General features: G+C 62.9%; 4 protein-coding genes across 6 annotated transcripts; 3 read left to right on the top strand and 1 right to left on the bottom strand.

Annotated features, from left to right (window-relative positions):
- The first annotated feature begins 361 nt into the window (after nt 1-361).
- Nucleotides 362-5,651, top strand: LOC119236976 (olfactory receptor 2H2-like). The gene is made up of 3 exons (XM_037500908.1): nt 362-662; nt 3,606-3,681; nt 4,697-5,651. Exons 1-3 carry the CDS (start codon nt 362-364, stop codon nt 5,649-5,651), a joined length of 1,332 nt encoding a protein of 443 aa, XP_037356805.1.
- Nucleotides 5,652-7,137: 1,486 nt separating this feature from the next.
- Nucleotides 7,138-8,854, top strand: LOC119236977 (olfactory receptor 2H2-like). The gene is given in 3 exon segments (XM_037500909.2): nt 7,138-7,698; nt 7,701-7,872; nt 7,875-8,854. Coding segments are annotated over 3 exon segments (945 nt in total). The 3' UTR covers nt 8,087-8,854.
- An 801-nt stretch (nt 8,855-9,655) lies between these two features.
- LOC119236978 (olfactory receptor 2H2-like) lies at nt 9,656-12,544 on the top strand. Its single transcript, XM_037500910.1, has 3 exons — nt 9,656-9,715; nt 10,474-10,577; nt 11,590-12,544. Exons 1-3 carry the CDS (start codon nt 9,656-9,658, stop codon nt 12,542-12,544), a joined length of 1,119 nt encoding a protein of 372 aa, XP_037356807.1.
- A 2,853-nt stretch (nt 12,545-15,397) lies between these two features.
- Nucleotides 15,398-23,220, bottom strand: NLRP3 (NLR family pyrin domain containing 3). 3 transcript variants are annotated; one of them, XM_037499595.1, is made up of 9 exons: nt 22,944-23,220; nt 21,633-21,740; nt 19,590-21,327; nt 18,648-18,818; nt 18,279-18,410; nt 17,222-17,392; nt 15,839-16,009; nt 15,591-15,761; nt 15,398-15,515 (listed from the first exon to the last, which is right to left on the bottom strand). In XM_037499595.1, exons 1-9 carry the CDS (start codon nt 23,218-23,220, stop codon nt 15,413-15,415), a joined length of 3,042 nt encoding a protein of 1,013 aa, XP_037355492.1. In that variant the 3' UTR covers nt 15,398-15,412. The 3 variants fall into 3 exon arrangements, with proteins under 3 accessions (XP_037355492.1, XP_037355490.1, XP_037355491.1); XM_037499593.1 differs by having other exon boundaries at nt 18,279-18,449; XM_037499594.1 differs by lacking the exon at nt 17,222-17,392 and having other exon boundaries at nt 18,279-18,449.
- Nucleotides 23,221-23,939: the final 719 nt, after the last annotated feature.

The following is a 23,939-nucleotide window of genomic DNA, read 5'->3' on the forward strand; positions in this document are numbered from 1 at the left end:
CCTGAAGCCCGCGCCCCGCCGGCGCCGCCCGTGTCCCTCGTGCTCGCCGCGACCAGGCCCCGCGGGCCGACCCGCGCCAGCGCCACCGGTGCCGAGTCACCCGCCGCGGCGCACGACGGCAGCAAGGCGCGAGCCAGGCGGGAGGACAGCGAGGCCGCAGGCTGACTCCGCAGCGCCGCCAGGCGCCCCACCCGCCCCGAGCTGGCGCCCAGCCGAGGACGGGGCCCCCCGCGAAGGCAGCCGTCGCCCGTGGGCCTCGCCCGCGCTCTCGCTCGCAAGAGCCCTCGGGCTCCAAAGGCCGCAGCCACCACCGCGGGGCACGGACTACACGCGGAGCAGAAGGCTCGCCGCGGGGGCCGCGATGGCCGCCAGCCGAGATAGCGTCAGGGGCGGCCGGCACCGACCTGCCCCCGCCGCCAGGAGCGCCGGGCAGCACCGGGCCCAGAGCCCCCCTCGAGAAACCAGTGCAGAGCAGCTCCGTCTCAGGCCGCGCCCTGCGGCGCCTCCCCTTCCCGGGGAACAGCTGGCGACGCCGCTCCCCCCCTTCCTCAGGAGCTGCGCCTTCTTCCTTCCAGGGCTGCGGCTGTCTCTGTCCCGCGCGCAGCTCCGGACCCGGACCCGGACCCGGACGCAGCTCCAGCTCCTCCCCGGGGACTGCCAACGTGGTCTCCCTGCCGCCGCCGCGAGCCCTGGTTTATATCCGCTCCCGGGCTGCCCCGCCCACAAGTCTGATTGGACCATTTTTCAATCCTGTGGCTGATTGGACCGTTTACCCATCAGCCCATAGCACTGATTGGCCCATTCCACGACCCAGGAAGCGCACTTTGCATAAACAGGCTCTGGGAGTACCTGCCGCCAGGACCTGTGGTGAGAGGCGGGTCCTAGTAGCAAGAGTCTGATTGGACCGTTTAGCACCAATCAGCTCACAGCGCACCCGCCGCGAGCGGAGCGGCTCCACGATTGGGCGACGCTAGGATCCAGGAAGTGCGCTGTTAGATAAAAGGCCTCCCGGGCGCGCCCGCCCCAATTGACTGGTGGAGCCGCAGGGTGAGGGACCCGCTGCTCCCGGCCTCCCACAGCGGAGGTGGTTCTTTCCGACAAAGAATGGGGGTGAACAGGAAAGACAGATGTAATCAGTAATAAATACCCTTGTAAACATCAGAGTCTGCTTCTCAATACTTGTTGAGCTTTTTCTCCTACACTATGAGTTGGATTCTGGACTTTACAGCTGTTTTACTATCATGATCCAGATGTTTCCAGGTTTTCTTTTATGACTTGGACGTGTTAATATATAAGATTCTCTAGGGTGAGCCCCTAGAGATGAAGGGGAGAACTTTCTGTCCTTATGGTGGCTATTTAAAAAAAAAAAAAAAGATTTATTTATTTATGCATACAAGAGCTGGGTACAGGCCAGAGATGCGGGGGGTGAGAGGATCCACCAGACACAGAGTGGGGAACAGAACAGGCAGATCTACTGAGATACATGCTGAGGGGAGCAGCGGGTGCAACAGGAGAGGTTGTTCTGCCTCGCCATGTGGGTCTCTCCCTGGCCAGCCGGGGATCGAACTCATCTGCAGAGGCTGCGGACAGCTTCACAGTGCGGTGCTTAACCCTGTGTGCCACCAGGAAGGCCCACGGTGGCTATTTCTGAACACCTGATGACATCCAGCTGCAGCTAGAAACCAATACCTACCCTCCCATATGAAGATGTTTCAACAACAACTTCTAGAATTTCTAGACAAGTTTCCCTCAATATTCCCCAACGACAACCTTGAACCTTTATTTTCTGCTGCTTTCATTGAAATGATGGTTGTGTCTGCAAGATACAGCCTTTACTTGGGGCCCGCTATGGGACCGCTTCTAGCAGTCAGGCACACTCGTTAACAGAATGATCTGTTCTCAGGCCTAAGAGATCTTCTTGCAATAATTAAATTCCAAATTGCGGACATCTTGGGACATGTCAAAGTTGGGACTGCACAGAGGCAAAAATCTGCCTAAATATGTCTATTTGGGAAGAAATACATTTCCTAGATATACATTTCCTGTCCTTTGTGAAGACACTTATTCATATGTAGAAGAAGCTCTTCCAGTATGAGGTCTCTCCCTCACTCAATCAACCCTCATCTCCTCAACTCTTCTCAGCGAGAAGATTGAGTTCAAATCTGCAGGCCAGCCATGCCTTTGTTCACTGCATCTTCAAGGGTGAATTCCATAACCAGCCTTTCCTTCTCCCACCCATCCTCCTCAGCTAACCTCTGCAGTGACACTGAATCTAAATCCACGGGCAAGTTAATCGGTTGTGCTACGCTTCCCCATTTGCACAGGAGGACACAGGATAATTCCAACACTCTGCAGCTATTTAAGCTACAAGCATCTGCCTGGTGCTCCCCCAATGTCTCGTCAGGAAGCACATGGAGCAGAACAGGAGACTCCGAGATGGCACACAAGGACAGAACGCACTCAGCTCACAAGGATGCTCCTAAGCTAGTGACTAATTCCATGTGCACACAATAAGCTGGTTTGGGACAGAAACGTCTAACTGAGAGACTGGAACTACAGGAAAGAATCCATCATAACGTGCCAGCCCTGTCCTCAGAGATCAGAGCCGCAGAGGTCCCAAGGAGGGAGAATGTGCCTGAAGCTAATTTCCCTGAGAAGGGCCCCAGGGGTCTCATCAGTCTCAGCCACTCAGTCTTCCTGGAATAGAGAGGAAATTTCCAGGGCAGCGCTTCTGTGAATCTTCCCTAAGGCTGCACGGACAATGCCAATAAAAGCAGACCAGCTGTCAGCCCTCTACAACCATGGTGTCCGGGAGGTGAGTCCCCCTTCCTCGGGCTGCAGGTCTGGGCTGAAAGAGTGTCCATGCATTTGGGGGCTGAGCCCTTGGCTCTCGGGGTGTGTCACTGGGGCTGAGGGTGCGATGTGAGTGGTGGAAACCCTGACACAGCGGTGGTGACAATAATGAGAACTCAGGAGTGCCCCAGGACACTGAGGGTGCCTCTGGGGGCTGCCCTGGTGCACACAGAACAAAGCCCATGACCAGAAACGCGAAAGAGGATCGGCAGGACATCACCCTAGGACTGGAGCTGTCCTCGGCCCAGGGCAGAAGAGAGATTAAGACCGGGACATGCATGTATTAGAAGCGATGCCGAAGCCACTCAAGGGTCTGAGCACCACTTAGATACAAAAGGAGACAAGACCCCACCCCATCCCCACCCCTGGTAGAGGTGGGCCAGCAGAGGGAGGCCCACAGTGTCACGGTGCGAGCAGAAGCATAGAGCCCCCTGGACACACTGACGTGCACGTCCAGGAAAGCCCAGAGGAGTGAGGTGCGGGCTGCGGCTGGGGGAGGCACCTTGCCCAGGACTTGGCCCTGCCTGACCCTGGGGAGCACCCCAGGATCCTCCCGAGAACAAAGCAAGGAGAACAACCAGAGCCCTCCAGCTCAGGGAAGCAGGCCAAGTGCCCTCCCCAACAGCAGCATGGGCAAGGAGCGGGTGTGGACTCCATGCAACTGCAGGATCCAGGCTCAGCCACAGGCCCTTACTGTGATGCTCCATCACCTCTGCTGACTGCGGCGGCACTCGGGCTCCGCGTCTGCCCAGTGAGGGAACCGCAGCCCTGGGGTGTCCTGGACAAGCTGCCCATGCAGGAGGCCAGTGAGAGTCCGGCCAGTGGCGGGTATGAGGGCGCCAGGAAGACTACCCGGGACTGAGGATCTCGGGGCGCCTGCACCCCTGATTCAGGGAGCAGGAGCAGATGTCATGGCCCTCACCTCAGGGTCCCGCGTGTCCAGGCCTGACAAGCTCAGGTCAGACGACACTGGCACCCACATGAGGCTGGAGCCATGCAGGGATCCCCGTCTGAAGCCCAAGGCTGCCTCTCGGGTTTGGGTCACTTTAGGTGCCAAGTGCCCCGAGAGCATGCCACAGTCAAGAGGTGCGCACAGAGAGCAGTGGGGTATCTCCATCTTTCTACGCCAGCCTCACAGCCAGCCCCAGGACTGGGGCCTCGGCCAGGGTGACCGGTGCCCCGGACAGAGTCACACGTCTCACAGCCCCGTGGAGGTGCCGGTCGGGCCACGTGGCGGTGGGCGCGTGTCCAGCAGTGGCGTCTGCATTGGGAGACTCACCGCCTGTGTCCTCGGCCACACTTGTCCCTCTCCCGATTCACCTGCCCACCCCGGGCTTCTCGGACCACCATTTTGGGCTTATGCTCCCAAAGTTGTTCTTACCATTCATTCATCCACTGGTTTCTCTATAGACCACGTGTGATGACACAAACCGTAACCCACAGTCACCGAAGCGGCAGGAGAGGGTCTGCTGGATCCCAGATAGGGCACTAAGAGCAGGTGAAGCTACTTCAGAGGGACAGCAGGGCCAGCTTGCAGCTCTGCTCCACATGCTTGGCCCTGGCTTTCCCTAGAAACATCCAGCTGAAGACCTGCTCCCGTGGGAAAGTCCCAGGGGTTCCTGAGGCAAGTGAGGGCCAGGAAAGGTTAGGGAGCGCGTGCGATACTCACCGTCTAAATACTCCTGTGCGACACCCACTGTCTAAATGATCATGTGGGATACACATTCCCTCAAGATCCTGTGGGATACCCATTGTCTAATTACTCATCTGAGATGCTCATTGCCCAAAACAAAACTCTCTGCTCCCCAGGTGGTGTCTAACCGAGTGCTGTCCTCTCTTCCAGACGGGTGCCCGTCGGACCTGCCAACGACACCTTCCCAGATGGCTTCATCCTGTTGGGGTTCTCAGATAAACCCCGACTGGAAATGACCCTCTTCGTGCTGGTGTCCATCTTTTACATGGTCACCCTCGGGGGCAACATCACCATCATCCTGCTGTCTCACCTGGACCCCCAGCTCCACACCCCCATGTACTTCTTCCTCAGCCAGCTCTCCGTGCTGGACCTCTGCTTCACCACCAGCTGCATCCCCCAGATGCTGGTCAACCTGTGGGGCCCGGACAAGACCATCAGCTACCTGGGCTGTGCCGTCCAGCTCTACATCTTCCTGGGGCTGGGGGCTGCCGAGTGCGTGCTGCTGCTGGTCATGGCCTTCGACCGCTACGTGGCCGTGTGCCGGCCCCTGCACTACGCTGTCATCATGCACCCCAGGCTCTGTCACAAGCTGGCCTTCCTTGTCTGGGTCAGTGGGATTTTTGGCACCTTGGTCCAGTCCCCCTCCACCATGAAGCTGCCCTTCTGCCCTCACCACCAGGTGGACGACTTTGTCTGTGAGGTCCCTGCCCTGATCCGCCTGGCCTGCGGGGACACGCACGTCAACGAGCTCCAGATATCTGTGATCGGCGCCCTCTTCCTCCTGGGGCCTCTCCTGCTCATCCTGGTCTCCTACGGACGCATCGCCCAGGCGGTGCTGGCCATCCAGTCCCAGGAGGGCAGGAGCAAGGCCTTCCGCACCTGCTCCTCCCACCTGGCCGTCGTCTTCCTGTTCTACTGCAGTGTCACCGCCGTCTACATCCGACCCCGGAGCCATTTCTCCCAGAAAGCAGGGAAGTTCCTCACCCTTTTCTACACGGTGGTGACCCCCACGCTCAACCCCCTCATCTACACCTTGAGGAACAAGGACGTGAAGGGGGCTGTCAGGAGACTCTTGGCGAAAGGCAGGCAGGCCGGGGAGGACTGAGGTGGCTTCAAAGTCACCACAGGCCCAGCTGCGCGACTGCGCTGCCTGAAACCCAGCCCGGCTGTCTCCATCCACTAGGGCCTCGGCGCCCTTATCTCGTCAGGTGTCAGTGACTGGCCCGGCTCTGGCTCGGCCCCCGGAGCTCCCACAGCACCCGCCTGTCGGGTCCTTGTACTGTGAGTAACCCCGGCCTTCTTGGTTTTCACACCTAAGCTGAGCTTGCACACATGTAAGCGTTTTGATTTGCTTTTGAAATCGCTGCCGCTCTGGGTAAATGCAGGGTCAACATTGTTTCACTACAATCTCTGTGTTTTAAACCTTTAACGCCTATCACAGACATCCTGAAAATAAAGGTCTAAAGGCCTCTTGGTTGACGAGCAGCACAGGTACTATGGGAAGTCTTACAGGCCTCCTGAGACACCCGCGAAGTCGGCCTCTCCCCTGGGGACAGAGACCCCGCCACGGCTCACGCCCGCTGGCCCCACAGGACACACCTCAGGCGAGGGGACGGGTCAAGCTTCCGGCGCCTGAGTGGACATCAGTGCGGATACTCTGCGAGTCAGAGGACAGGGGGGCGTGTCCTGGGGTGGCGTTAGCCTTGTCGGAGCTGGCGGTCACCCCAAATGCCGTCGGCCTCAACGTCCAGCAGATCTCCTTGTCAGTCACCGCAGCATAGTCAGAACTTCATGGCCCTTTAACAGTCTTCTGCCCCCTGCAGTGATTTTCACCGATGCTTTCCCGGGAAAAGGACGTCCACAGCCTCTAGAGTCACAGTCTCGTGGGACCGACACAAGGAACTGCAGAGCTGACTGTGACTAGGAGAGAACTGGGCTCCTAAAATAGCTAGTAGGACTCACGCCTTCCAGCATCACACTGCATGCGCCATGCGGTTCATTGAAGGTTATGGTTGAATCACCCCAGATTTCAGAAGCGTCTTCCCTCTAGAGAAGACCTGCTCACGTGGGAAAGTCCCAGGCGTTCCTGAGGCAAGTGAGGGCCAGGAAAGGATAGGGAACGTGTGGGATACCCACTGTCTAAATATTCCTACAGGGCCTCCCCTGGTAGCGCAGCAGTTGAGCGCTGGGCTGTGAAGCTGCCCACAGCCTCTGCAGCAACGATTAGATCCCCAGCCCCTGGGCGAGGGTCCCACATGGTGCGCAGACCTCTCCTGCCGCCCGCTGCTCCCCTCAGCAGTGTATTTCATCACTCTGCCTGTTCTGTTCCCTGCTCTGGTGAATTCTCTCGCCCTCCCACACTTCTGACTCTACCCAGTGCTTGTATAAATAAATAAATAAATAAATAAATAAATAAATAAATATTCCTGTGTGACACCCACTATCTAAATGATCATGTGGGATACACATTCCCTCAAGATCCTGTGGGATACCCATTGTCTAATTACTCATCTGAGATGCTCATTGCCCAAAACAAAACTCTCTGCTCCCCAGGTGGTGTCTAACCGAGTGCTGTCCTCTCTTCCAGACGGATGCCCATCGGACCTGCCAACGACACCTTCCCAGATGGCTTCATCCTGTTGGGGTTCTCAGATAAACCCCGACTGGAAATGACCCTCTTCGTGCTGGTGTCCATCTTTTACATGGTCACCCTCGGGGGCAACATCACCATCATCCTGCTGTCCCACCTGGACCCCCAGCTCCACACCCCCATGTACTTCTTCCTCAGCCAGCTCTCCGTGCTGGACCTCTGCTTCACCACCAGCTGCATCCCCCAGATGCTGGTCAACCTGTGGGGCCCGGACAAGACCATCAGCTACCTGGGCTGTGCCGTCCAGCTCTACATCTTCCTGGGGCTGGGGGCTGCTGAGTGCGTGCTGCTGCTGGTCATGGCCTTCGACCGCTACGTGGCCGTGTGCCGGCCCCTGCACTATGCTGTCATCATGCACCCCAGACTCTGTCACAAACTAGTCTTCCTTGTCTGGGTCAGTGGGATTTTTGGCACCTTGGTCCAGTCCCCCTCTACCATGAAGCTGCCCTTCTGCCCTCACCACCGGGTGGACGATTTTCTCTGTGAGGTCCCTGCCCTGATCTCCACCTGGCCTGCAGGGACACGCACGTCAACGAGCTCCAGATATCCATGATCGGCGGCACCTTCCTCCTGGGGCCTCTCCTGCTCATCCTGGTCTCCTACGGACACATTGCCCAGGCGGTGCTGGCCATCCAGTCCCAGGCGGGCAGGAGCAAGGCCTTCCGCACCTGCTCCTCCACCTGGTCGTCTTCCTGTTCTACTGCAGTGCAAACGTTTTCTACATCAAACCAAAGAGTAAATTTTCTCAGAAATCTGGGAAGATCTTCACCCTTTTCTACACGGTGGTGACCCCCACGCTCAACCCCCTCATCTACACCTTGAGGAACAAGGACATAAAGGGGGCTGTCAGAAGACTCTTGGGGAAAGGCAGGAAGGCCGCGGGGGACTAAAGGACTTGGCATCAGGTCAGTGGCCTCGTGTCTCCCACTGAAGGAAGTGACATGCTCGTGGTGGGGTCTCTGCGATCAACCAGACCAGAATCCCTTGTCTCATGTAGTCGCCTGACAGAGCAAACCAAAGGGGGCACCGTCAGTCTCGACTATGCCATCATGAGATGCTGCTCTCATGCATTGGAGTGGACCCCACGGCAGCCATTTCCAGAGCCTTGTACCAGGAATGAACCAGCTGACGAGGGAGGGCGGGGCAGGCAGCATCGGCTCAGCACTGGGACCAGAACCAGGAGGACAGGCAGGTGCTGTGATGCCCTGGTGGCCTCTGGGAGATGACCTGTGAGACTCATTGTGACAGGATTGGCAGTGCCACTTTTAAGCTAGCAGTTGAGAGACAAGGTGATGGAGGATATTAGGCTTAATGAGCTGGGTGTCAGGATTGCCCCATCAAGGCCCTCTCCTGAGCTGGTCAGCAGAGCATGGCTGTCAGACCGGGAGACACCAAGGACCACCATTCGTCCCCACATTGCTCCTGCTCGCCAATCAGCATGCGTGCCAGCTGCTCACCACCTGTGAGGAAAGTGCGTTAAAATCAGGCTATTTTTCACCTTGCACCCTTTGGACATATAGCAGGCAACAGGTGGGCCTTACAACAATGTATGTTTCGTGTGGCAATTGGCACTTATTAGTGTAAAGGGGGCTCAGTGGCTATTCTGCCTCAGAGTCAGAGTCTCATTGACTGCCTATGTGTATGGTCCCGTTTCCTTATTAAAGGCCTAAAAATCCTGCGAAGGCTCCACATTTTCTTTCAGTCTGTGAGAAATGACCATGAACCTAGCAAACCTGGGATGGGTGCACAGCAAGTGGCGTAGTCGGCAGGATGGTGCAACACAGCTGGATATGGAGCCCTCTGAGACCTGGAGAGAGGTTGAGGGGTGCCCAGCCATGAGCAGCTGGTACCTGGTGGCCAGTCTCCTGTCCCAGTGGGCACCTCCCCATGAATGGCCAGATGTAGATGGATCCCATGCAGTTAGAACAGGCCCTGCAAGGAGTAGAAGACACCTTGGACAGAGGTAGCACCCATAAGGTGCAGGAGCTGTGAGATGGGTGCTTCTCACAGCTCTAGGAGTGTATGCAGAGAGAGAAAATCAAGGTCATGAATGGGCAGGAGGAGACCTAGCACCTACAGAATTGTGTGAAGTGGCTGGAAGAGGAGATGGAGAATCCGACCTGCCACTCCAAAGGCACCAATGCCCTCACCAGGGGGAGGAGGAGGTTGGACTCTGGCTCCGGGTTTCCACTAACTTAATTGGGTTATGACCAGAAAAGTCCAAGTAAGCAGATCGGACTGATGGGAGGGAGCCGTCCCAGAAACCCACAGGCCCATCTAATAGATCAGAGCAGTTCAGATGAGTCCCGAGGTGACCTTAACTTGCCACAGAAGGTATTCAGACCAAATTTAATTTCCCTGAGAGGTCCCTGGGGCCTTATCAGTCTCAGCTGCTCAGTCTTCCTGGAATAGAGAGGAAATTTCCAGGGCAGAGCTTCTGTGAATCTTCCCAAGGCTGCATGGACAACGTCAATAAAAGCAGAGTGGCCATCAGCCCTCTACACCATGGTGTCCTGGAGGTGAGTCCCCCTTCCTCGGGCTGCAGGTCTGAGCTGGCATGGCAGAGTGTCCATGCATTTGGGGGCTGAGCCCTTGGCTCTTGGGGTGTGTCTCTGGGGCTGAGGGCATGAAGCGAGTGGTGGAAACCCCGACACAGTGGTGGTGACAATAGTGAGAGCTCGGGAGTGTACCCAGGGCAGCATGGTCTCACTGAGGGTGAGGGGGGCACCTAGGCAGACACAGGGCGAAAACTCTGACAATGAGCACAACAGAGTGTTGGCAGGACATCACCCTAGGACTAGAGCTGCTCTCGGACAGGACAGAAGAGAGATTGAGACGGGGACATGGACATGCATGTATTTCAAGTGAATGCAGGAGCCACTCAAGAGTCTGAGTGCCACTGAGACACAAAAGGAAGCAAGACTCCACCCCACCCCCACCTGGCTAGAGCTGGCCCAGCAGAGGAAAGCCCCCCGGTGTCATCGTGGGAGCAGATGTGTGGAGCCACCTGGACATATGGACATCCCATCCTGGAAAGCCAGAGGAATGAGGTGCGGGCAGCAGCCAGGGAGGTGCCTGGCCCAGGAGAGCACCCCAGGATCCTCCCAAGCACCAAGCAGGGGGCCCCACCAGAGCCCTCCAGCCCAGGGAAGCAGGCCAAGTGCCCTCCCCCACAGCAGCATGGGCAGGGAGCGGGTGTGGACGCCAGACACCTGCAGGGTCCAGGCTCAGCCACAGGCTCCACCATGATGCTCCATCATTTCTGCTGACTCTGCAGGTGGGACCTGGGCTCTGTATCTACCTGGTGAGGGAACTGCGGCCCTGGGGTGTCCTGCCTGAGCTGTCCATGCAGGCAGCCAGTGAGAGTCCGGCCAGTGGTGGGTGTGAGCACGATGGGAAAGCTACCTGGGACTGAGAATCTCGGGGTGCCTGCACCCGATTCAGGGAGTGGGAGCAGATGTCGTGGCCCTCAGCTCAGGGTCCCGTGTGTCCAGGCCTGACAAGCTCAGGTCAGACGACACTGGCACCCACATGAGGCTGGAGCCATGCAGGGATCCCCGTCTGAAGCCCAAGGCTGCCTCTCGGGTTTGGGTCACGTTAGGTGCCAAGTGCCCCGAGAGCATGCCACAGTCAAGAGGTACGCACAGAGAGCAGTGGGGTATCTCCATCTTTCTACGCCAGCCTCACAGCCAGCCCCAGGACTGGGGCCTCAGCCAGGGTGACCGGTGCCCCGGACAGAGTCACACGTCTCACAGCCCCGCGGAGGTGCCGGTCGGGCCACGTGGCGGTGGGTGCGTGTCCAGCAGTGGCGTCTGCATTGGGAGACTCGCCGCCTGTGTCCTCGGCCACACTTGTCCCTCTCCCGATTCACCTGCCCACCCCTGGCTTCTCGGACCACCATTTTGGGCTTATGCTCCCAAAGTTGTTCTTACCATTCATTTATCCACTGGTTTCTCTATAGACCACGTGTGATGACACAAACCGTAACCCACAGTCACCGAAGCGGCAGGAGAGGGTCTGCTGGATCCCAGATAGGGCACTAAGAGCAGGTGAAGCTACTTCAGAGGGACAGCAGGGCCAGCTTGCAGCTCTGCTCCACATGCTTGCCCCTGGCTTTCCCTAGAAACATCCACTGAAGACCTGCTCCCGTGGGAAAGTCCCAGGGGTTCCTGAGGCAAGTGAGGGCCAGGAAAGGTTAGGGAGCGCGTGCGATACTCACCGTCTAAATACTCCTGTGCGACACCCACTGTCTAAATGATCATGTGGGATACACATTCCCTCAAGATCCTGTGGGATACCCATTGTCTAATTACGCATCTGAGATGCTCATTGCCCAAAACAAAACTCTCTGCTCCCCAGGTGGTGTCTAACCGAGTGCTGTCCTCTCTTCCAGACGGGTGCCCGTCGGACCTGCCAACGACACCTTCCCAGATGGCTTCATCCTGTTGGGGTTCTCAGATAAACCCCGACTGGAAATGACCCTCTTCGTGCTGGTGTCCATCTTTTACATGGTCACCCTCGGGGGCAACATCACCATCATCCTGCTGTCCCACCTGGACCCCCAGCTCCACACCCCCATGTACTTCTTCCTCAGACAGCTCTCCGTGCTGGACCTCTGCTTCACCACCAGCTGCATCCCCCAGATGCTGCTCAACCTGTGGGGCCCGGACAAGACCATCAGCTACCTGGGCTGTGCCGTCCAGCTCTACATCTTCCTAGGGCTGGGAACTGCCGAGTGCGTGCTGCTGCTGGTCATGGCCTTTGACCGCTATGTGGCCGTGTGCCGGCCCCTGCACTACGCTGTCATCATGCACCCCAGACTCTGTCACAAGCTGGCCTTCCTTGTGTGGGTGAGTGCAGTTTTTGGTTCTTTGGTGCATTCACCCTCCACCATGAAGCTGCCCTTCTGCCCTCACCACCGGGTGGACGACTTTGTCTGTGAGGTCCCTGCCCTGATCCGCCTGGCCTGCGGGGACACGCATGTCAATGAGCTCCAGATATCTGTGATCGGCGCCCTCTTCCTCATGGGGCCTCTCCTGCTCATCCTGGTCTCCTACGGACGCATCGCCCAGGCGGTGCTGGCCATCCAGTCCCAGGAGGGCAGGAGCAAGGCCTTCCGCACCTGCTCCTCCCACCTGGCCGTCGTCTTCCTGTTCTACTGCAGTGTCACCGCCGTCTACATCCGACCCCGGAGCCATTTTGCACAGAAATCTGGGAAGATCTTCACTCTTTTCTACACGGTGGTGACCCCCACGCTCAACCCCCTCATCTACACCTTGAGGAACAAGGACGTGAAGGGGGCTGTCAGGAGACTCTTGGCGAAAGGCAGGAAGGCTGCAGGGGACTGAGGGACCTGGCATCAGGAGGTCCGCAGCTGCCCGTCTCCCAGCCTAGGAAGTGACATGCTCATGGTGGGGCCTCTTTCGATTAGCCGGACCGGACTCCCTTGCTTCAAGCAGTCGCCCTACAGAGCAAACCAATTTGGGGCATCGTCAATCTCAACTCCGCGGTCATGAGACGCTGCTGTCATGGGTTGGGGTAGACCCCACGGCAACCCTTTCCAGAGCCTTGTACCAGGACTGAACAAGCTTGAGGGAGGGCAGGGCAGGCAGCAGGGCCTGGCGCTAGGACCGGGAAGACAGGCTGATGCCATGATGCCCGGGGGGCCCCTGGGTGCAGACACAGCCAGCTGTGCTGAGGTCCCTGGCCCGCACCCACCCTGTAGCATCTTGATTCAACTTCACCCTGACCCACTGCCCATGCAGGCCAGACGAACAAGGTAGCAGGTGGAATGAAGAGGGAGCACCGGCTGCCGCGTCCCCTACCTGTCTGTCCTCAGGCCTGAAGCCCCCGGGGCCTCTGGCAGCGCAGGAGGTGACTCATGCTCCCCCGGCCCACAGGGAGCTCAGATTCTGCCCCCGCTCCTGGTTGGACTGGGCACCACCCAAACTGTGGCTGCGAGGCCCCACTTGTGTCCTGCTTGGCTGCTCCCTGTGGCTGTTGTGACCTGTAGGGTGAGCCCCTGAGCCACATGAGGGCTTCTCATGCTCCTGCTCAGAAAGCACCCCTGGGACTCTGCACTCCCAAATCTAACAGGATCTTTGGACTAAAGTCATTCTCTCGTGCCAGCTGGCAGGCTAAATGGACCTTGTGCCTCGAGACCCCGGCAGGTTGCACCAGCTGCCAGAGCCAGCATGGAGCAGGGCCCCTCGCCGTGCCCCGGCAAGGCTGGGGCAGTCTGGCAGGGTCACCTCACCAGACGCGGACACAGACACCCCCCTGCATAGAGAAGCCTCCAAGCCAACGCTCGGCTAGCTCTGCCCAGAGGCCCATGCCCCACCGGGCAGCCCCGAGGCCCCGTCTCAGCACCAGAGAGCACCCCCACCTGCTGGAACCTGCCTTGTCCTGCCATGCCTGGTGCGTCCTGTGCTGTGAGCAGGCCTGTCTGGACTCCTGGCCCAGCTATAAAATGTTCACCGGCTGAATCGCTGCTGTATTGGGAACCCCCACTGGAATCCTAGAGCTCTCCATTCAAACAGCGGTCATGTTGGTGCCGGCGAAAGGATGAACTGGAAAGGAAGTGTCGAGAAACACGTTGCGCCGCGGCAGGGACTCCTGAGACTCAGGCTTAAAACCAGGGCTCACAAGGCCCCTGGCCCTCGCTCTGCGAGGCCAGGACACCCACGATGGTGTGAGGCTGTGCGGCCGCTAGGGGGCACTTTTGTGCCTGAACACAAAGCCAAGGACTGGAAGAGAAATTGAAGGAACACTCGGGGCTGTCAGGAGCCCTGGGGGGCCAGCGCCCAGGGAGTCCCTGCAGAATGCCACCCCGAGCCAGTGGGGGTAAGAACACAGGGCTCTCCTGCGCCCACCCGTCTCCAGGGCCCTTCATGAAAAGAGTCCTTGTTCCTGACTTTTTCTTTTGCCCTTTGTCATCCAGCACCTGACTTGCTGGGGGAGGGGGGCGGGGGGCGGCCGCGTGGCCCCAGGCGGCCCGGGGGGGGGGAACTTCCCCTGCTGAGGGGGCCAGTGAGGAGAAGCCCCGGTGCCGCCACAGGCCCGGGCAGGCAGGAGGCCACTGGCCAGCGCCAGGGCAGAAATCACCCGGTACAGCCTTCTTTGGGGCTCTCTCCTTTGTGGGGGCTCATTTTTGTTGATTTTGAATAACTGTAGACTCTGAAGAGGCCCAGAGACTGTGCACTGGCCTCCCTGTCCGCCTCCCACCTCGCCGGCGCCTGCTGGGTCTGGTCTCCCCCGGGCCTTCAGTTCCTGAAGCTGGTCTGACACTACGGTGGCCACATCCACCCCAACCTGCAGCTCCTGGCTGGGGGCCCCAGCTTCCTGGCCCTGCGGCGCTCTCTTTCCATCTCTCCTACCCCCCACTGCTGGGACTGGCTGCGGGCTCGAGACGCTGCTCCACCAGGGCCACGCCCCTTCCCATGCCCCTTTCCATGCCCCGCTCCCCGCGCGTCCCTGCGTCCCTGCCCTCCCCGACAATGGGGGGGCCTCATGAGTTTGCCCTGAGAAGTAGCCCAGGGGCCTCCCCAATCTGGACCAGCGGGCGCGCCAGCGCGGGACAGCTCAGCCGCTGCGTCCTTCCCCGGCCAGGTGGGGCGGAGACCCTCTCACGGCCACAAAGAGCACCCGGGCCAGCCACCGAGGCCAGCCACCCAGGGCGCCCCGCGGTTGTGTCACCAGCCCCGATACTGCGAGTCTCACCTGGGCCGGCGCCCCAGGCGCACCCAGAGCCGGTTCCCCCTGACCCCCCGTGGCCCCAGCAGCCTCACGCGCCGGGATACACAGTCCCCAGCAGCCACGAGTGGCCCAAGGCTCCGCCAGCCACAGCAAATGTGGATGTTTTATTGGAAAATGTAACTCTTACCAAAAATATTAAATATAAATATGTTGCTGCCACAGAATTCCCAAAAATCTATTGTTTCCTCCGTGTGGTTAGTCAGTGAAGAGAAGCTGGGGGAGCAAAGGGAAGGGGTGGAAGCAAACCCAGAAGTGCTTCCCAGCCACCCAGCGCCCAGGGAGCAGGTCTCCGCCTTGGGGGTGGGGGTCATGGCCCTGAGCCCCGCCTGGCTCCTGCGGCTGCACCACAGCTCCGGTCTCAGCCCACAAACCCCCTGCACCCCCTACGTCCCCGGGGGCGCTGGACCCCACCCCCACCCGGGCAGGGTCAGAGGGCCAGAGTCGGGGCGCTGGCCCCGTCCTCAGTACAGCGAGGGGTCGAAGACCACGGTCAGCTGGGGCTTCTCCTCCTGAAGGGTCTCCAAGCGGCTCCTTGCGTCCCGGTCGAGGGACATGTCGCACAGCCTGTGGGCGAGCGGACGGGTCGGCCCAGGACAGGGTCGCGCCCCCCCCGCCCCCCGCCCCCCGCCCCCCACTCACTCCAGCCTCCGCAGGCCGCAGCCCGGCCGCAGCAGAGCCTCGCACAGCAGCGCCACGCCCGCGCCGCCCAGGTCGTTGGCGCCCAGCCCGAGGCGGCGCAGGCCGGGCGCGCCGGTCAGCAGCGCGGACAGGTCCCAGCAGCAGCGCGCGGTCAGGCCGCAGCCGTCCAGCCTGCGGGGCACAGGCTGAGCTCCAGGGCCAGGCCCGGCCCCCGCCTGCTCCCCGCCCGCCCGGGCTCCCGTGCTCACTCCAGCGTCTGGAGCCCGCAGTCCGGCCGCAGGAGCCCCTCGCAGAGCCGCTGCAGCCCCGCATCCCCCAGCGCGTTGCCCCGCAGGTGCAGGTGCGTGAGGTGCGGGCTGGCGCCCAGCAGCGCGGCCAGGGCGGGCGCACAGGCCTCCGAGGCCCCAGCGTTCACCAGCCTGCGAGCAAGCACAGGAGTGGAGCTGTGGCCCGGCGGCCCCCGGGGGTCCCGCCCCACAGCCGCCCCGCACGGGTGTCCCCTCCCGGGGAGAGCAGGGACTGCGCCCTCGTCTGCCCCTGAGGCATCGCGCCAGGGAGCGAGGCTGGGCGGTGGCTCTGGGGCAGCGCAGCACGTCCAGTCGGCCCACAGGACCGTCCCTCCTGCAGGGGACTGGGGCACCGTCCTGCCAGGGCAAGACTGTACATCCTCCTGCCTGGCGTCCCCTAGCGGGCGCCCCACTCCAAACTTTAAGGGATCTCAGTACCCACGAGAAAGAGGAACGCACACCCTGGGCCAACGCCCTCCCCAACTCCCCCAGCCCCCCAACCCCACAGTCCAGGCTGGCAGCACCCCACGCTGTTGCTCTTTTTAATTTACCAGCGGCCCCTCTTGTGTCACGGGGGTAGGGTTTATGGAGTGTCTGCGGGGTGCTTGGCTGTGGGCTGACCTTAGCCAGGGTCGCGCACAAACCCTATCACAAGCTCTGCGTGCGGGCGTCACTTTTATCCCCTGATTTTCCAGTGAAAAATCGCAGGTCAGCGCAGTCACTTGGGGGCAGCAGGGGCACCGGGCAGACGCGGGGCGGGAACCCGAGGCACGGGGTCGGCGGCCAGTCAGCACTCCGGCCCCACAGCCCAGCTGACACCTGCGTGGCCCCGTCCCGGGCCTGCAACCCGCCTCACAGGACAGGCAATGCTTCGAAGCCCGCCCCCCATCTCAGCTGCCCTCCAAGAGCAGCCCAGGGGCACCCGCAGGTGTGTGGACGAGACGCTTCTGCGGACTCATCACAGCAAAACAGCAGCAGCTGCTCAAAGGCATTTACTACGCGGTTAAATAATCTATAGCTGCAACCACCACGAATAGGCTGTTTAGGAAGGAGAGACGGTGACTGCGAGGAGGGGCTGGTGGAGCGGTCAGCCGGCTCCCCAGCAGCCCTTCACGGACGCCCCAGCAGGGGCCCAGAGGCTGAGCCAGGGTGCAGGCGCCCAGGCCCAGGAGGACCCCAAGGAAGCGCCCATCCGGACCCGACCCTGCACTGGCCTGCCCAGGCTGCGCCCCAGCAAACTCTTCCTGGAGACCCCCACACCCGCTGCATGCCCTGCCCTCGGCTCCTCGGGAGCCAATGTTGAAGTGACCCCCCAGATGCAGGCCAGTGCCCAGGAAGACTCACCCCAGCTTCTGCAGCCGATATTGTGGGCCTTTCGCTTTCTCACATAAAATTCCAACACCTGCGTCGCCCAGAGCGTTGTCCCCCAGGTAGAGCCCGGTCAGGTGCTCGCTGGTGCTCAGCACAGCCGCCAGGTCCTCACAGCTCGCCGCGGAGAGCCCGCAGCTGACCAGCCTGGCGCGGGGGGAGGAGGTCGCGCCACCGCCAGAGAGGCCCGAGCTAGAGTCCTGCCCTGCAGGGGCTCCCCGCATGCGCTGGCCACACCCAGTTCCTCTGGCCGCGCCCTCCTGGCTTCCCTGGACGTGCTGGCCACGGTTAAACACAGGTGACCCTTCCCCACCATTTCTAAGCTGAAGTCGGTTCCCTGGCGCAAGGCGGCCCTACAGCCCCGCACCACACCCAGACCCAGACCCCGCTCCCCAAACTCACTCTGCCCCATCGACGCTGCTGGTGGCGCCCCCTCCCGTGCCCCAGCACCCCTGCCCCAGCGCCCCCTCCACCCTGCGTCCCCTCCCGCAGCTTCAGGGCCCCAGCCCCTCCACCCGCCCGCCCCAGTGCCCCCTCCACCTGGCGCCCCCTCCCATGCCCCAGCACCCCTGCCCCAGCGCCCCCTCCACCCTGCGTCCCCTCCCGCAGCTTCAGGGCCCCAGCCCCTCCACCCGCCCGCCCCAGTGCCCCCTCCACCTGGCGCCCCCTCCCATGCCCCAGCACCCCTGCCCCAGCGCCCCCTCCACCTGGCGCCCCCTCCCGCGCGCCCCTGCTGGGTCCAGCTCTCCAATAACACGCCCGGCGTGTGCTCAGGGCGCTGTGGGCACTGGGCTCCTTGCAAACACCACCCACTTTAATCCCCCCAGTGACGTGGCGAGGGCGGTGCTCCTGGGGTGTGGGGGCCGCCCAATCCTGCCCTGCCAGATCTGCACTCCTCCCCGGCCTGGCCACCGCCAACAGGGTGTGCCCCCTCTGCTCGCCCAGCTCCCCACTCCCGGGCACAGACTGCCCCACAGCCCGCTCCACCATGGACAAGACCGAGGTGGACGGGCCCAGCCCCCCGCAGACTCACCAGAGCTTCCTCAGGCCGCAGGACGGCTGCCGCAGCCCCTCACACAGCCGCCGCACCCCCGCATCCCCCAGCACATTGTGGCTCAGGTCCAGCTCCACCAGCGGGCAGGGGCCGCCAAGCACGGCCGCGAGGCTGGGGCCGCAGAGGTGGGAGAGGTCGCAGCGCCCCAGCCTGGGGCGAGCACAGAGCAGGTCAGAGGGCACCAAGGGTGGGGCGACGAGGCCACCTTTGGGGGGCCCAGGACCAGGCTCGGGCGCGCAGGGCCTGCCGGTGGGGGCACTGTCCATGCCCCAGGGTCCTGCCCCCTTGGCAGTCTGGCTGGTGCCCCCTCCCCCAAGGCCGGCGTGCAGCCCCTCCCCCCGCACTCACCACAGCCTCTGCAGGGCGCAGGCGGGGTCCTGCAGCGCCTCACACAGCACCTGCACCCCAGGGTCTCCCAGCGCGTTGTCACTCAGGTCCAGCTCAGCAAGGTTCGGGTTGGCGCTCAGCACGGAGAAGAGGCCCTGGCACACACTGGGCGTGAGGTGGCCATCCAGCGTGCTGGGTAGGGAGAAGGCAGGACGAGCTCGGAGCAGCCCTGGGCACAGAGGGGCCGGGACTGGCCGCCTGGGGTTGGAGGTGTGGGGGCAGGAGCTGTGACGTCCCCCCCAGCCCCTACCATCTCCCCTGCCCATGCATGCCCGAGGCCCCACCCCTCAGAAGGCAGCCAGCCAGGTGTGGGGCCCCCGCGAGCCCCAGAGCAGCCGCTTGCCCCTCCCGGTCCCAGCACCAGGCCTGGAAGCGCCGCTCACCCGCATGGTCCTCGGCCCAATGTGGCCAGAAAACGCCTCTGGTGTGCGGGAGGGAGGGTGCCTCCCCTGGCCTCCTGCTGGCCAGGGCCACCTGTGGGGGGTCACGGCCGCACCCCACACGCACCACCTGCAGGCGGCCACGCACACCCCCCCTTCCCTGGCCCAGTGTCCCCCACGCGCCCCTCAGATCCCCAGCCCGACCCACTGCCAAGCCTGTCGCTGTCCCTCGCACTCCCGTCAGGGCCCACCGAGCCATCACCCGGGAAGCCCCGCGGGTCCTGGGCCAGTGGGGCCATCTCTGGTCCCCGCACAGGCTGAGTGCCGAGGCCCGGTCGTCCAGCCGTCGTGGCTGTGGTCCAGCACCTGTCCTCAGGCCGTCCCCACCCCTCCTCCTGCACGCCAAGGCCCAGGGGCCCGACCAGGAGGGGCGGCGGTGCCGGCAGGGCCACGGGAAAGGGCAGCGGGGCGGTGGAGACGGCAGGGAGGCCCTTCCTGCCCCAGCCCCAGGCCCACTCCTTACCGGTGGGGAGAGGCTGCCCACGGGCCCCGAGGGACGTAGGGCTCCGGGCCAGGGGTCCCGGCCGCGGCTGCCTTCTCCTGGGGCTGGGCGTGCAGCACCCGCAGGGACAGCGAAGTCAGGCTACAGCTGTGCTGGATGCAGAAGGAGGACACCACGTGGTCCATGCGGGTAGACAGGTGGAGCTCCAGCCGGGGGAAGTGGCCCATGGCCCGCTGCACAAAGGCCCCCTCCTGCACCTCGTACAGGCAGTACAGCAGCTCCAGCTGGCTGGGTGGCACCTGCAGCCGCTTGGCCGGCGCCTTGGCCTGCAGCCAGGCCAGCAGCTCCTGCCTGACCTGCTGGGAGATCCTGCAGCTGAGCTTCTTCTCCAGGTAGGAAGCCCGCTCCCGGTTCACCAGGCCGAAGAGGAAGCGGACCACAAAGATCAGGTACCCCTTCTCGAACTTGCCGTAGCTCTCGAGGAGAGTGGTCACGTCACGGGCTGGCAGCCGGGCGCAGCGGGAGCCCGGGGCGCCCCCCTCGTCCTCCAGCAGGTAGTACATGGCGGCGAAGAACTCCTGGAACGTCATGTGCACGAAGCTGTAGAGCTTCTCGCAGTCCACCTCCCTCTGGAACAGGTTCATCCGCAGGAAGGCGGACACATCAGCCCGCTGCAGGCCGTGCTCCCGGAGGTCGCCGTCCTCGAACAGGATCTTCTGGTTCCAGATGCCATCCGCGGCCAGCGAGCAGAGGCCCCGCAGGGTGGCGGCCACCCGGGGCTCGCGGCCGGCCACTTGCGGCTGCAGCAGGCTGGACAGGAAGAAGGTGTACACAGCGGTGGTGGTCTTGGACGCCTGCGCCAGGCCCGTGCCACTGTCCATCTGCTGCTGCAGCCCGGTGCACACGATCCAGCAGACCAGCGGGATGAAGCACATGGCGAACAGCACCTCGTTGTCCCGTGTCAGCCTCAGGGCCGCCTGCGCCCGCTGCGCGTCCGGGAAGAACTTGAAGAAGTATTCTTCCCGCCCGGCCTCGGAGAAGCCCAGGATCTCCACGTGCCGGGGCCGGTCCAGCAGGTGCTGCAGCTTCTCCAGGGCCACAGGCCGGGTGGTGACCAGAAGGCGGGCCTCGGGCAGCAGCCGCTTGCGGATAAGGCTGCTCAGGAGGACATCCCCACGGACTGGGCACCGCCAGTCGGTGCAGAGCACCTCGCTGCGCTCATCGAAGGCACCCTGAAGCTCGTCGAAGCCGTCCAGCAGGAAGAGGACACGGGCAGGCCTGCTCAGGATCTGGTCCAGTGGGGGGCAGAGGCCAGGGCAGCAGCCGCGGACCAGGTCCCCCAGACTGCGCTGGGCCCCCAGGCTCACCTCCCGGCAGTGGATATAGAACAGGTAGTCGAACCGGCCCTGGTAAAGCCTGCCAACTGCCCAGTCCAGCATGACCTTCCTGGCCAGCATGGTCTTCCCGATGCCGGCCGCACCCTGGAACACCACGGTCAGCACCGGCTCGGGGCACCACGCGTCCGGCTCGAATAGCAGCTCCAGCTGAGTGATGCTCATGGGCCCGTCAGGCACCTGGGCCCAGGCCCGGCCCATGGCCAGCAGCTCATGCTCGCGCTCCCGCTGGCTGCGGTGGCCCTGGGCCAGACACAGCCGGGTGTAGCGCTGGCCCAGGTCCACGGTCTCCCCGAGGCGCGCATTGCGGTCCTTGAAGCAGCGGAACCGGCTGCGCACGTGCCGGGCGTAGGTCTGGCGGAAATCTGCGGGGCAGGGAGGGCCTGCTGAGCGACACAGCCCAGGATGGGTGCCCAGCATCCCTGGGGCCCAGACCCCTCACCTGGCAAGCGGAGGAGCCAGTGCCCCTGCGTGGCCCAGACAGGCCGTGGCCCAGGCTGGCCGGCAGCCCCATCCTGACGCCTGCCTCACTGCCTCCTCCCCTTTTCCCGGGGCTTCGGGGCACCGCCTAGACAGGGGACCCTCAGTCCCAGTTCCCAAGGCCACTCCCCCTGAGGGGCAGGTGCACGTGGTGATGAGCTGCCCCCAGCGCCCCAACCCAGCCACTCACCTTTTTTTCTGCAAGTGGAAATCCTGGAGAGGAAGCCTAGCACGCCCACCCACTCGTCCTCCAGGCAGTCCTCCTGGCACGTCATGGGGGCCAGGTCCTGGGCCGCCCCTGGAGAGGAAATGGCACAGTGAGCCCGGGGCTCCCGACACCACCCCCCACCTGGAGCTGGCAGGGAGCCGCGCCAGGGCTGCCAGGTGGTGCAGCGCAACCCAGGGACTTCCGCGCCCTCGGCCAAGGCCAGCCTCCCCCACCTGCCCCACTGGACCCTCTGTGGAGTCTCTCCCAACAGCCCAATGGCAGAAGCCGCACCTGAGGCTGCTCACGCTCGGGCCTCAGCAAGGCCCCTATGCCCTGCCCTGCCCTGGCCTGCCCTGGCCCGGCCCTGCCCTGCCCTGACCCGGCCCTGCCCTGCCCTGGCTCTGTCTGCCCTGCCCTGCCCTGCCCTGGCCAGGGAGCAGCTGCTGGGCGCCTGGGCGCAGGGTCGCTGCAGGGAGGCCCAGGAAGGAGGCCCCTGGCCCCAGTGGCCTGAAGGCGCCTGGAAAGAGGGCGCTGCATCCCTCCATCTTCTCCCAGCGTGGAAGAGGAAGATGCCAGAGGAAGCTGGGGACACAGGCCTGCACAGAGGGCAGTGCCCTCAAGCCATGGCACAGTGAGCACGGGACACGCCGCATCCCCACCACAGGAGCCCGCTAGGAGGCTGCAGGGCCTTCCCCAGAGACCAGCAAGCAGACCCCCACATGCTCGGAAACCGCCTCTGGCGCCAAAAGAAAAAGCCCCAAAGTGGGAAGGTGATGTGTGGGGGCGCCCGCACCCTGGGCATGGGGCTGCAGCTGGGACGTGGGTGGCCCCAGGACTCCGGGCTGTCACCCAAGGAGCAGAGGGCAGGGCCTGGCTGCGCCCGTCCATGACCAAGAGCCGGCCCGACGCCTCGGAGCCCAGCGGGCAGTGTGGGTGGAGATGCCGTGTGTGTGCATGTGTGCGTGTGTGTGTGTGCACGTGTGTGTGCATGCGTGTGTGCACGTGCACACGTGTCTTCGGGGCTGGCCGAGAGGACGGTCCAGTATCATGGCACTCAGGCTCACACACCCGGGCAGGGCCAACGCTTTGGGGGCTCTGCCAAAGGAGGGACTGCATGTGGCCCGTGGGCGATGCTCAGGACGCCCCAGAGCAGAGGACGCCCCGAGCCCCAGCACAGGCCCCGCTGGTCCAGGCGCCAACCTGCCGGCCCCATGGCAGCCGGGAGCTTCCGTTCCATGGACACAAGACCGCCCTGGAGTCTGGCCGGCCAGCCCCACGCGGGAGCCCACTCACCCCACACAGGCTCGTCCCTCGCGGCCCTGTCCCGCAGGTCCCTCCTGTTGATGGCAGCAAAGACCCGCAGGGCCGTGCTCCAGGCCCTGCGCTCCCCGTGGAAGTCGACCATCAGGGTGGCCAGGTCGGCGGCGTCAGCAGTCTGGGCCCGGCCCCGGGGGAGGCCACGGTGGCCCCGTTCTGCGGGCTCGTCCTCCAGGTGCATCTTGAACTTCTTGAAGTCGGCATGGTCCAGCTCCTCCAGGAGGCCGGCCAGCCTGCAGCGCACGCTCGCCATGGCCAGCAGCGCTCCCACAGGGGAGAAACAGACTTCACAGAGATCCCCGCCCCGTCAGCGACCACAGGCATGAAACCCCAAGCTCCCCGGGTATGAGGCAGGGTCCCTGGGGGACAGACAGGTCCAGCGCCGCCTCTCCCCAGAGCCAGAAAGGGCTGCCCGCGGCCTCCCCACCCTCCCAAGACTCAGTGTCCTCCTCTGCAGATGGCAGTGTGGAGGATGGTATTGAGTTCCTGCCAACCGCAAGGCTGTGGTTCCTGGTTTCTATTCTGACCCAGGAGGGTGGGCCCAGGGGTTTGGGGGGGTGGGGCCCAGGAGGGGCAGCTTCCCTCCCCTCCAAGGCAGAGCCAACCACTGGGGGCTGCACCCCGGGCCTCGTCCCTGGGTTGGGGAAAGCACCACCTCCCTCTGGGCCCTCAGCGCCCTACGGCCCCCCGCCCCCACGCCGGCCTCACCACCCCCAGCCCCCCTTCTGCAGCCCTGGCCGACCCCCGCACCAGCCCCGCTCGCCCCTGCCTCGAGCAGGTTTCCCTCCCCTTAGCTGGACCCAGCCACTCCCCAGGGTGCTTGGCAGACCCGTTGGAGCACAGGCAAGTGTCTCTGCTGCACACACGCGTGTCCCCACACACACACACACACGAGCACAATAAACACAACGCCCCAGAGTCCTGGGGATCACAGGCCTGCTGGCTACAGGAGAGCCCCAGCTGGTTCTGACC

Source organism: Talpa occidentalis, unplaced genomic scaffold, assembly GCF_014898055.3.
Source record: "Talpa occidentalis isolate TD23 unplaced genomic scaffold, MPIMG_talOcc4v2.1 talOcc4.9, whole genome shotgun sequence".
Taxonomy (NCBI): Eukaryota; Metazoa; Chordata; class Mammalia; order Eulipotyphla; family Talpidae; genus Talpa; species Talpa occidentalis.

Excerpts from the sequence above, each read along its gene's own strand:
- NLRP3 (XM_037499593.1), bottom strand. The coding sequence starts at position 23,220 with ATGGCGAGCGTGCGCTGCAGGCTGGCCGGCCTCCTGGAGGAGCTGGAC. Across the intron at positions 17,393-18,278 it reads TGCGGCCTGAGGAAGCTCTG|GCTGGTCAGCTGCGGGCTCT; the intron begins GTGAGTCTGCGG and ends CCCCCGCGCCAG. Across the intron at positions 15,516-15,590 it reads TGCGGCCTGCGGAGGCTGGA|GCTGTGCGACATGTCCCTCG; the intron begins GTGAGTGGGGGG and ends GCTCGCCCACAG.
- LOC119236976 (XM_037500908.1), top strand. The coding sequence starts at position 362 with ATGGCCGCCAGCCGAGATAGCGTCAGGGGCGGCCGGCACCGACCTGCC. Across the intron at positions 663-3,605 it reads CCTCCCCGGGGACTGCCAAC|TGAGGGAACCGCAGCCCTGG; the intron begins GTGGTCTCCCTG and ends GCGTCTGCCCAG. Across the intron at positions 3,682-4,696 it reads GAGAGTCCGGCCAGTGGCGG|ACGGGTGCCCGTCGGACCTG; the intron begins GTATGAGGGCGC and ends CCTCTCTTCCAG.
- LOC119236978 (XM_037500910.1), top strand. The coding sequence starts at position 9,656 with ATGGACAACGTCAATAAAAGCAGAGTGGCCATCAGCCCTCTACACCAT. Across the intron at positions 9,716-10,473 it reads TACACCATGGTGTCCTGGAG|GTGGGACCTGGGCTCTGTAT; the intron begins GTGAGTCCCCCT and ends CTGACTCTGCAG. Across the intron at positions 10,578-11,589 it reads GAGAGTCCGGCCAGTGGTGG|ACGGGTGCCCGTCGGACCTG; the intron begins GTGTGAGCACGA and ends CCTCTCTTCCAG.